General features: G+C 22.7%; 1 protein-coding gene across 1 annotated transcript in view; it reads right to left on the bottom strand.

Moving 5' to 3' along the window:
* Positions 1-8,790, bottom strand: part of LOC126902555 (uncharacterized) — a 10,156-nt gene extending 1,366 nt beyond the window's left edge. The window contains exons 1-7 of the mRNA XM_050679944.1: positions 8,693-8,790; positions 8,250-8,322; positions 3,281-3,371; positions 3,123-3,211; positions 2,224-2,438; positions 1,723-2,133; positions 628-841 (exon numbers count right to left, since the gene is read on the bottom strand). Coding sequence (XP_050535901.1) covers positions 628-841; positions 1,723-2,133; positions 2,224-2,438; positions 3,123-3,211; positions 3,281-3,336 — 985 coding nt within the window. The 5' untranslated portion in view covers positions 3,337-3,371; positions 8,250-8,322; positions 8,693-8,790. The remainder of the gene's footprint in view (positions 1-627; positions 842-1,722; positions 2,134-2,223; positions 2,439-3,122; positions 3,212-3,280; positions 3,372-8,249; positions 8,323-8,692) is intronic.
* Between the last annotated feature and the right edge of the window lie 4,045 nt (positions 8,791-12,835).

Here is a 12,835-nt window from a genome sequence, read left to right as displayed (position 1 = left end):
AAAAAAAAAAAAAAACACATTATAGTAAAACCAATATCTTCTCAGCTTCACATCGAAGCTAAAATAATTAAAAATTTGAATTAAACAAAATCTTTTTGTGTTAAAAATAAAGAAATAATACTTATTAATTTTCTTTTAATAGTTAAATACTATTGTAGAATAATAATTGATTGCTTGTGGCTAATATTATTTAAAATTAAGAATAAATATAAAATTAAGAGTATATATAAAATATTAATTTAAAACTAGCAAATATTTAACTTAAAAAACCATTAAAAATTCGCCAATACGTATTTCTGAAACAACGTTTCCACCCTCAGCGCTTAACACATACTAATTACCCAACCAAAAAATATACCTTTATTATAGTGAGGTTATCATCTCGCCATCTTATATTTTTAATTATTTTTATGGTTTTAATAGAGTCATTTTGTGTTAATAAATATAGTAACGTAAAATATTTCCGAAATACGTACTTGTGATTTTTTTAGTAATTTTGGTAGTATTTTGAGTTAAATATTAAAATATATTTTTAATTTTAAATAAGTAGACTGCTCTATTTTTTTAATTAGTAAAATATAATTAGTTTAACTTTTACTTATTTTATTAAAGTTATTAATTACTTACAAGAATCTGCCATACTTTTTTCACTGCCTTTAAAATTAAAACCATCATTTGCATTGATTTCGTCATACCAATCAGAAGCTGATTCTCTGCCTAAGTTTTTAATGTCTGTACTTGCAAATAAATTTTCTCCGTATTTTTGCTGTGACTTTGGTCTATGCTCAAACTTATTACTTTTAGCTAAATGAATAGCCCAATCTTGAGCAAACGTGTTCATCTGGATTAGAAATTCATAAAAAATTGTATATTTAAATAGCTGAGTATAATTAAGGCACGTGACCCGCCCAACGTACAATAAAACGATATTGAGATCCATGTGATCTCTAATTTTATTTGCAAAGTGATATCACATTTTTATAAATATGTGATTTTGAAAAGACTAAAAAAAAAAATAGCTCAATCAAAAAAATATGTATATTCAAGTCTTAGAAGTTTATGTGAGTACATTAAGTGAAATTTTCAAAATAAGCATAAATTTTAAGTATCTTCACAATAAAGTATTAGAGTTCTATTCTATGGCGCAACTAGAAAAAAACCTATAGGTAGTTAAATAGTGTAAGGCTCACAAAGCAGTGGATACTTTGTGCAAAACCAAGTTTAGCACCCCCAATAGTTTTGACACTGCTTAAAAATAGACATCACATAATAGTGACATAACGACAATTATGAGGAAGCATTTTTGTAATTCTGCATACATTATCTTAAATAATATAAAGAAAATAACTTCTAATGAGTCACACAGTTTTTTATTTAGATGAAATTAAAATTTTAGTTCAGAAATAGGGGTTAAACAATTCTTTTTTACATAGTTATGATCCTTGTGATTGATATGGTTAATGAATTTACTCGTGATCATCATACATTTAAAATTTAAGTACTAAATGACTTATAGAAAGAGAAAGCTTTGATAGTATCCCAAAATTTTACACTGAACAAACTTATGAATTTATTGATAATAAATTAAATTGTATAGTCATTGTAATAAATGCCAGACAAAAAAATTATGTTCGTAATTAGTAATTCAATAATAATAGATTTTAGTACAATATTTTATTATAACATTTTCATTACGTGATACATATGTATTTTATTCCTTACTTTGTCATTAATAGATAACTTTTTGGCTCCATGTTTGGCTCTAAGCTTATTAGTTTGTTCTAAATGTTGTTTTCTGATATTATTAATTTCGAAATTGGTAAGTCCTCCAATCAGCTTGTTTGACTGAGTGCTCTTAACTGGTGGTTTAGTAGTAGTTTTTTTATTTTGCACCTTATGCTGCGTTGTACTTTGGGTGATAAGTGGTCTTTTAGTAATTTCATTATTTTGCACCTTTTTTTTTTTTGAACTTGGAGTAATCGGTGGTATATTTGTAGTTTTGTTATTTTGCACCTTCTGCTTCTTTGAAATTAGAGTAGTTAGTGGAATTTTTGTAGTTGTTTTTTGAGATTTTCCTTGATTAATTATATTTTTACTAGGTTTAACGTTTCCTAATGTTTCATCATTATCGTTCTATTTAGTGTAATTAGTTGGTTATCAATAATTATATCGAATCAAAAATTCATAAAAAGATGAACTCAATCTAATACTATGAGTACTTACAATTTCACAAGAGCATGGAGCCTGACGTATAGTACATGTACCATTAGAGTAACAATATGTCGATATAGAAAACTGCACATAATTTTGATTACCTCGTGCTGTATTGAATGCTAACTTTTTTTTCAAATTTCGAAGTCCATTTTTCCACATTTGTTGTACTGCATTTGATAACATGTCATCATAAGAATCTTCTTCGTGTAACGAGGCCACAGGATCTTAATTTTCAAAGGATTTTATTAAAAATGTAAAAATAATCATTACACGTACATTAAAAAGACCTTACAAATAAGTATAAAAAAAGTATAATGAATGTTGTTTTTTTTATTTGTATAGATTTAATCTACAATTAAGTGAAAAATTTATAATTTATAACAAAATAAACATTGAAAAAGTAATTTGTTATTTAAAGTTAAATCATTTCTGCTCATGCCAACAAATTCTATGTATTAGTTTCATAAATGAATATCTCAATAGTATTATACAACTTAACTTTATCGAAGTTTTTTAAAATTCTTAAAGAAATTTATGGAAATTATGACATATTTGATTTATAATATTTATGTTAATAACTTTAAAAAAATATTTATATATAATTTGTATCCCATATTAATAAATTATTTAATATAGTGACAAATATAAATTTTCAATTATCAAAGATTGAAAAAATGATCTGATCTGTCTTAATTAGTTCATTAACAATTATATATAGCTTATTTTTATAAATGTTTAAAGTAATTAAGTTTATTTAAATTATTATATAGGTGAATTAGATTCATGTTTTTAGATATTATGATTAATGACAAAAAATCTTAATAAATATTTTTAACAAATATAATTTTGTCAGAATTTTGTAGCTTACAAAACTAGTCTCAATTTTTTTAAAATAATACTGTATTTACTATTAGATGATGAAGTTTTATAGGAAACATAATGCTCTGTTTTTACTATACTTTCATTGGGCGCGATATAATTGTACACTTTTTGATGTCTAAAAAAATATTTAAGAATATTATATTGAATAAAATTTGTTATAATATTTTATAAAATTGATACTCACTCTTGTGCATTACAAAATGTCATAAAAATGATACTGAATAGTTGGTAATTCTTCATAATTTTATAAAATTTGTTACTTGTCCTTTGATATCCTAAGAAATATAAATTTTCATTGTTCGTTTTCGATTGTAATTGATATTTATTAATATATTCTTTATAATATTTAGTTAAAAAAAAAAAAATGTGTGTAATATTGAACAACGTCAATATCGAGAGAATATTAAATACTTGATATTAATTTATATTTTTGAGAGATTATAAGACTTAAATTGATGAATGCAGAGTTTTTAACATAAAACTAAACTGTGCAGTTAAGTCTTTGTGAACACCAACATAGTATTGAAATCTGTTTGTCATTGAAATTACTATCATAAACAACTGTGGTGTAAATCTTTTGATTATATTTTATTTTTAGTTTAGATTATATTTAAAAGCTTGTACTTATAATTTTAATTTAATCCAGTAATTGGTTATCTATCAAATGAATAAATGAATAAATACATTTTTATATTAATTTTATTTTGTTTGTACTTAATATTTAGTAATTTACTACTCTAATTAATACAAAAGAATCACCAAAAACCAACCCTCGTTGTTATACGAGTTTTATGTATATTAAAATATTTATAATTAACACTTAAATATTATTTTTTATTTATTTTTTTTTTTTTGTATAACAAGTTAATTTACTGTCCCTCTTATATGTCTATACAGTTTGACATAAAGTATAGATATTAATAATTGAAAAAAAATTGAAGTAGAAAATATAAAAACATGAAGAATGGCGATTTTTACACAAAAATAATTTATTCCTTAAACATCCCTTTATATTAGGCAGATAAGTCGTCGGACAAATTTTTTTTGCTGACTAATAATTAAGCAAGAACAATAATATTTAAAACAATTACTAGATTATTTATAAATTGTTAGTTTATGAAAGATTAAGTATTTTCATATGTTTATAGAGGTATTAATGTTTTAAAATGGAAATATACATACTTAATTATTATTAAATTATTTAATTAAGAAAATAACTGGTCAATAATAACTTTTATTGCAGTATTTTAGAATATATTGATAATATTCATATTATACAAGTAAGATGGAACTTAAAAATAAGTACTAAAAGTAGTTTTCCTATGTTACTCATATATTTATAACTAATTAATTTAAAGCTCAGTAAAATATTTGGTAAATGAGAAGGGATAATTATTTCTTTTATAAGATAAAATTAATTATAAAATAAATGTCTCAGAATATAATATAATGCAAATACATAAAATAAAGCAGTAGATTATGATACATAAACAATACCTATATTTTATTATCGATAAAGAGATCCTTGAAACGGAAACAGTGTTAAGTTGACGTAGACTTCAAGGTTTTAATGATATAACATACATTATTCTTTACATTAAAGTAATATAAAAATAATTGTTCGTCTTTATAAAAAAAAGTCATAATCGACATTTTTCAAATTTAATAACAATGTATTGTTTTTATAGGAGATGATGAAATCATAGTGATACATTAATCTATTATATAAAGGAAATGATATTATATAAAAGCAATGATAATTTTGACTAATGGTGACTCAGCACGAATGTAAGACAAAGTAGTTGTTTTAAAAAATTATATAATTTTTTTAGAAAATCCATTTTAATCACGGCCACAAAACTTGATGATAATTGATAAATTAATATTAAAACTGCAGATACATGAAAAAATGTTTGGTTATCCAGATTAAAAAAATTAGTGTAATTTTCAATTGAATCCTATAAATGTCTATTTTCAATTAAGAAAAAATGGCTATTTAAAAAACTGCGATGTTTGCCAATGGTGTAATTTAAAAAATGACATTTTAATAAATAAATAAATGCAACATTAATTTCAATAAAATGTTGGTTTACAAAGGATTTTCTTGTTTTATATATGAAAATGAAGTAATACTGTACACGCTATTTCGTAAAGGTATATATTTTTCAATAATGATCTATGATTGTAAAATCACTGTATTGCCAAAATTCAAACAAATTAAAAATAATTTTATACTCAATATTAAAAAATTAAAAAAAGTTTTGTTTAAAAATATTTTTTCACATAATATTTATGACATCATTTGCAAAATGAAAGATGTTCATTTAATAATTCAAGGTTATATCAATTAATATTATTACATCATAATCCTATAACTGATACTAATTAACCCAATAGTACACATAAATATTCAAACTATGTCGTGTGTTTCAAAAAAATTATAATAATTGCCCTCAATTACAATAAACAGAACATATAATGGTTGTTATAGTTTTATTGCAAACTTTCCGTCCAAACAAACAAGAAAACAATAAAAAATAATAGTTCAAAATACACTTTGGTAAAATAAATGATTAAAATTGGTTTTTGCACTTTAAAAATGTATAAAAGACATAGTTTTATGGTAAGTTATACATAACATGCATAAAAATATTCATATTTAATAGTAATTTATTCTTAATTATATTACAACAAATTTTAATGTCTAAAACTATTTTTTTTCTGTATAATACAACAAGCATAAATGTTATTGTTTTACCTAAATGATGCAATATTAAAGCTAATGAAATAATTAAACAAATAAACAATAAATAGTACTCTTGGAACTAATTTCATACAAATTTAATGTCTTTAAAATTAAATTTTATAGTTTAAAAATACAGATTGCATTTTTTTACAATATTATTATAAAGTATTACAATGATTTTTTAAGAATTCTAAACCTTATTTTTCGATGAACTATTTTTTCATAAAAATTTAGGTTATTACTGAATAAAAATGAATTTAATTTATAAATCATAATAAATATCAAGAAAAAGATAAAACAATTTTCACAAGATAGTTTTTTAGAGATACTTTTTGAAAATAATACAATTTGAAATAGTATTTTTTTCACTGTTTTTAAAACTGTTATTATATTTTTTCATCATTACTAGTTTTTAACATAATTATTAATTATTTAAACAAATAATTAGAAAAATAATAATAATTGTTATTGATTTTGGTCTTTAATACGTTATAAATTGTCTGGACGTAATTTTGATCCATAAAATCAATTATAACCTTTTTTTTTTGATACCTGAAAGTTTATTTTTGAATGTCTATTTTTACTTTGTATGTTTTTATTTTTTGGCTCTTCTTACAAGTTTAAAATAAACATTATTAAATAGACATTTTAAGTGGTCTCACTGGACCGGTTTTCTTCAATGAAACGTCCAAAGATAATAATTTGTATCTTCTTGAAGATATTATGCTCAAAAATTAAAAAACATTTTCTTGTTTCTCATAATTGAGGAAAATCCCACAAAGAATTATGATTTTTAAAGACGGTTAATTTGAACATTATTTTTTACTTTTGATAAGTGATTTTATTTTATTACAACTATTTTTATTTAAAACTTTCTTAATCCTTTGAATCAATAGATTTTTTTTTCAAATATCTTAGATATATTCTTTTTATTTGATAAAATTTTTTTTTAGAAATTTGACGCTTTACTTGCCTACAGAGGAAATTAAAAATAACAAATTTTGTATGAAAACTTTTTCAAAAAAAAAAAAGACTTTTTCAACTCAACTTTTGAAAATGTTTCGAAAATATTCTGAGTTTCAAACATATATTAAATTAAAGTTTATGTTACATACTATAAGTTGAAAAATATATTTTTCTCGACGACTTATCTTCTTGTGCAAAATGCAACCGTTGTTAAAAAAATGATACTGTTGTGTTAAAATTTTCGTTTTTATAATTTATATCGGATTGGGTAGGTAAGTACCTCATTTAACCAAAAGTCTTTAAAAATAATGGTCTATTTACTATGGTTAATACTATGATAATTACAATTTAAGTTTTATGACTAAAATAATAATGAAATAACGAAAGTTGGAATAATCGAATAAAAAAGATACATTTTCTCCCATTTTTTGATAAATCTATACTTATATTTTTGATATAACTTTGTTGTAAATAACGATGTATATAATTACTTTATAACTTTTTATAACATGAAAAATTAAATTACAATACAAAGTATTAAATATCAACTTCATATTAAATTAAATTTTTATAGTGTGTAATTATTCTTATATTATACATATAAATTATATAATTAATAAATTAGATAAATTAGTATAAATAAGAAAATTGAAGTTGATTTTCATTTGGAAAAATTCAACAATTCCTTCTAATATTTAAACACTAACTAAAGATTAACATTGAAGCGTTTTTTTTATGATAGTGATTTTAATTACTGTCAAATATCATCTATAGTTTTCCCAATTATAACACGTCCCCATTATGTCACATCCTCATTGTGCTGTGTTTTTTTAAACAAAATTTTAATTAAGGTATAACATTTTAACTTTGATGCAAAAATGAGAAATTTTTTATTCATTTATATCGTAATAAATAATTTCATTATAAATCATAGTTATCATTTCTATATAACTATTGATGTTAAAAAAATGGTGTAATTGAAATATACAAATAATAGTTAATTTTTAATGATTTAAAAATTTCAAAAATTATTTAAATTAATATACTATACATAATACAATGTACCTGTCATGCAATATAAAAATTATTATTATGAATAATTTTTTAAATTAAAATATATTTATTAATTGTTTTTATAAAACCTAATAATCAAATATTAATATGATAAAATTTAAATAGAAATAAAAATTTTGCAATGAATTTAGTAAAGTTGTATTAATATAGAAGGATTTCGTTATCATTTCGTCCTCTAATGTGTTATTGGATTTCCTTTTAACCTGTATTTTTTAATTATTGAAAATTTAATTAATATCTGCATAGTTGAATCGCATCATATTTTTTAACACAAAGAGTTACATAGAAATCATTATTATATTTTCTAATTTTATTTAATTAATTAATTAATGCACCGAATCATAGTCAAAATAAAGACTATACTTACAGGGAATAGTACTCCTCCAATTTATTCAAAACTGCCTTTGCTATCTTTTGGTATAAAAGAAAAAATAGATTACCTGCAAACAATTTGACAGTAGTATTTTGTATTTATTTATTATGTTTCAACTCAAATACGAGCTTATCAAATTATTATTTAAAAATTCTAAACAAGTATTATTTAAATATTATAATTATCAAAATTATTCTTGAACAATAAAATGAATTATTACTAAAATATCTCTTAAATTTGTTTACATTAAAAGAATATTTTAAAACTTGTACCATGAGACGTCTTTTTTTTAACGTAGTTATAAAAGTTTACTTAGTTAACCAAACATAGTAATTAAAATGTATATGTATCTTCTATTATACAAATATTTTGTAATCTAATAAATTCATTACACAATCAAAATTATTTCTTAAAGATTTTTAGATCCCAAAATATACCTTCAAATTTCATGCGAAGGCTACTAGAGGAGTTTTGCGTTGTAAATAGCGACGAACGTGTTACTCCGGTTGATATAAAGTATTAACTGAAAATATACAACCTAACTTTTTATCAAAATCATTGAACTTAAGTCATTGAAACGTCTCTAGTCTAAAAAATAGTAATTACAAATTTTGAATACACATAATCAAGGATAAATTGATTGCACAAAATTATAAATTATTATATTTATAGTACATTAACCATATAAATAAAGCTAACTCATAGTGTTCCGAAAATTACTTCACTGGCGGCTTGAGTAAAACTTATTTGATTAAAATTATTCTAAGAACTTAAGTATCACTTATCATTCCTAATTACTAATATCAGTATAAATATTATAATATATTGTATTACATTAATATTATATATAATTCTTTATAAATAATTAGTTATTAGTAGGTTTGTTACTGATGAAAATTTGTCTAACTTACTTATATTACAAAACTTTTTGAAAATTGCCACTTTTTAGTTCTCTTAGTGAACCGATTTTTTCAATGGTACTTCAAACTTTAGACACATATTAAATTAAATCTTATATTACATACTATAAGTTAAAAAAAATAATCTTCTAATGACGGCTTATCTACTATGTACTAATGGCTTTCGTAATTAAAAAAAATGTTACTTTTGTGTTGAAATTTTCGATTTTATATTTTCAAATTAAAAATGCTAGACCTATTTGAAAAATGTGAAGATTAATAAATTTTTTTTATAAGAATTTAACACAACTCTTTCATGAACATACTTTCTTAAATATGGGACCATTTCTCTTATACGGAGTGGTACAAAATTTGAATCATATGCATTGAGAGTAAAACTTTTTCATCTTTTTTTTGTGTCTGACGACACTTTTTCTTAGCTCTCATCGTATCGATTTCTTTCAAAGACACGTCAAAAGATCACAGGTTGTATCTAGTTAAAAACATTACCTACAAAAATTGAAAAATATTTACTCATTTCCCGTACGGGGGGGAAACAACAAAAAATTACGATTTTTAAATACGGTAAATTTTGATATTTTTTAAACTTTTATTTATTAAAATTGTTGTAACTATTTTAAAAATAAATTAAGATATCAAAATATTTTTTATTAATATAAATACATTTGGCATTTTCCTTTCAATTGGTATAAGCTATCCTTTTACACGACCGTAGGGAGGATTTCAAAGTAGCAACTTTTCACGAAAAGTTAACTTTTTCATTTTAACTTTGAAATATGTTCTAGAATACTGTGAGCTTTAAAAATATTTCAAATTAAACTTATGCTATTTAATAAAAGTTAAACAAAAATTGTTATATTATCTCTCATATATATATATCTATATAATCAACCTTTGAATTAAAGCAAAAAAAGTTCTTTTGTAAAAAAATTATGAGTTTTCGTATTGCTATAATTTTTTATTTCCTGTTATTTGATTATATTTTAGGTCAAAAGGTATAGTCTTATAGAAAGAGGGAAATAAGTATATGATTTAACACTCCTTTATTTAACATTATAAAAATGATTTAGTTAAAAATACAAAATTTTTTTGATGGAAAATGTTTGCAAATTTTAATGTCAATCCTTATGTATAAGAAGAGGGCTGATCTTTACAAAAAAAATATATATTCTAGCTACCAATGATTTTGAATAAATTAGATAGCAAATTCCCCTTAAGATTATATGAACTAGAATTTTTTTAGTATTAATTAATTTCATATATTTTTGATTATATATTATTAAGTATTTTTTTAATTCATCTCTTATATCTTATTAGGGTATCAAGTTTATTATTTTAACGACAATATACATATATAACTAGCTTATGAAATGAAAAAAATGATTTAATTAAGTAAGTAACTGGTTGATCCTACTTTTAAAATAGTATTTCAGAAGTTATAACTATTTTAAAATATAGAGTGATGAGGTGGTGTGGGTTATGTTTTTTGTATCATGGCGCATAACTTTGCGGTGTACTTCCTCCACTCTATATTTTTAATGTTAATATCTTCCGAAATACTATTGCAAAGCTGTTATCGACCAGTTATTTATTGAATTAGATCATTTTTCGATTCTAAGCTAGTTAAACATGTATTTTTTTATTTACTCTAATGTGTATTTAGTCATACATTATGCTTTATGTAAATCATAAAACTAGTTATTTATATAAAATTAAGGAAATAGGAGTTGAATTGTTTTTTAGAAAAATTCAACATTTCTTTCTAAAAATTAAATACTATCTATAAATGTTCCTCAAATCGATCTACATGATAGTGATTTTATCACTGTCAAATAGCATCTATACTTGTTCCTACTATGCCAAATTCCCACTATGGTTCAACACCGCTGTGCTAGGTTTTTATTAATTAATATTTCACAACTGAACAAATAAAGGTGGTGATTATTTACTAGCCAAATACTATTCATATATATTCTATTTTTTATTACTAGTAAAGGTACTAGTAAAGTACATTGTACTTAAAATTAAAATTTGATTGTATTGTTTTTAATTATTCTATATACCAGATGTCACGAATCCATTTAAATAAAAAATGAAGGCAAACATTATGAAATATTCATCTAATGAAAATGTTAAAAGATATAGTATTATTACATAAAAAATAAGATTTTGATAGTTTTCAATTGGTGTAAAATTATTAAGATTCTTTGTTGCTACTTTAAATTTAATTATAATAACTTTCAATTCAAATTTCGTAAAACATTTTTAGTACTCTAGAAATAATATATAGTTCATATACTAAGTTTAACAATAGAGTTACTATTTTATTAGCATAAAATTATCACATATGATTTTATTAAATCCTAGGGCGCATGATAAAGGAAAATATTTAATGTGGAAATCAGTTAATAATTTATAATTTATGATTACAGTTGGTAATGGTGTGAGAATGAGAAGGTCTTAATACAAATTGTTACATTTTTCAAGAGAGTTAGAAGTGTTTTTTTGTAACCTATTATTGGAACTATTTATTATAGTACCATATCTATGATTTCCAATGATTATTATCTGTACATGAGTACAATCAGTTGGTTGTTTAGCAGGTTTTTTGTGTGATCGTATTTTAAATATACTTGGAAACGTTTGTTGATATTACTGTAAGACTTTTTATTAAATTGTTACATCCATTTTTCTCCTTTGGTGAGATTGGACTTTTTTAGAATATATTATCAATCTGTTATAATAATAACATTGAAACTTTGGAAGAGAATCGAGGATCCGACGGTGAAATTCAAAAGGGAAAAATAAAAAGAGTTTTAAAGACGTTACAACGAGAGGGGACAGTGTAGAATATCTAGAAAGACATATATGATGTATGAAATAGCTTTGTTAGTTATGCAAAGAATACTGCAAGGAAAATTGTTGGTGAGAGTAGAAGTAGAATGCCAAGAAATAAGAAAACCTAGTGATGAGATGAGGACGTTCAGAAAATCATTAAGAGGAGAAATGTAAATTCAAAGTATGGCAAAAGAACAAAATGAGAAAAGATTGGATAGATTATAATCGCTTGTATAAATAAGCTAAGTATGTGGCGAAGTTTAAGAAGTGTGGTGAGTTGTAAGATAGTCTAGAAACAAAGAAAAGTAAAGAAGAAATCCAATAGACTTGCAAAAGTAAGGAAAAAATTTTAAGATTATCATTATACGAGGTGTATAAAATGTGATAATGAGAGGAAGTGCTAATAAGCGATGATGATGTGAAAAAAAAAGGTGAAAAGGTATCTTAAAAAATTACTAAATGAGGAGTATATAAGAGAGACATTAGAGCAAGGGTGGACCTAGGGGGTTGGGTAGTGAGCTGATTCACAGTTTTTTTTCTGTTAAATGTGGCCCCTTAAAATCACAAGCTATATACTTTTTTAATTTGTAATATTGTGTATAATACCACAATAATAAAAAAATAACAATAATATATAAACTATTCTCAGGCTTAAAAATATTTCTATAAAAATATAATTTTAAATTTCTAATTAAATTATGATTTACCTATAAAATATACGTTCAGGCAGAGTATTGAAGTATAAATAAAGTGTAGAAAATCGTAAAGCCGGTGCAAATTCATTGAAAAAATGTATTTATAGAATTTCTTATCGCATTTTTA

This window comes from Daktulosphaira vitifoliae, unplaced genomic scaffold, assembly GCF_025091365.1.
Source record: "Daktulosphaira vitifoliae isolate Bord-2020 unplaced genomic scaffold, ASM2509136v1 Scaffold_1, whole genome shotgun sequence".
NCBI classification, from domain to species: domain Eukaryota; kingdom Metazoa; phylum Arthropoda; class Insecta; order Hemiptera; family Phylloxeridae; genus Daktulosphaira; species Daktulosphaira vitifoliae.
The sequence above is the reverse complement of the archived record's forward strand: the minus strand, read 5'-3'. Positions and strand labels throughout refer to the sequence as shown.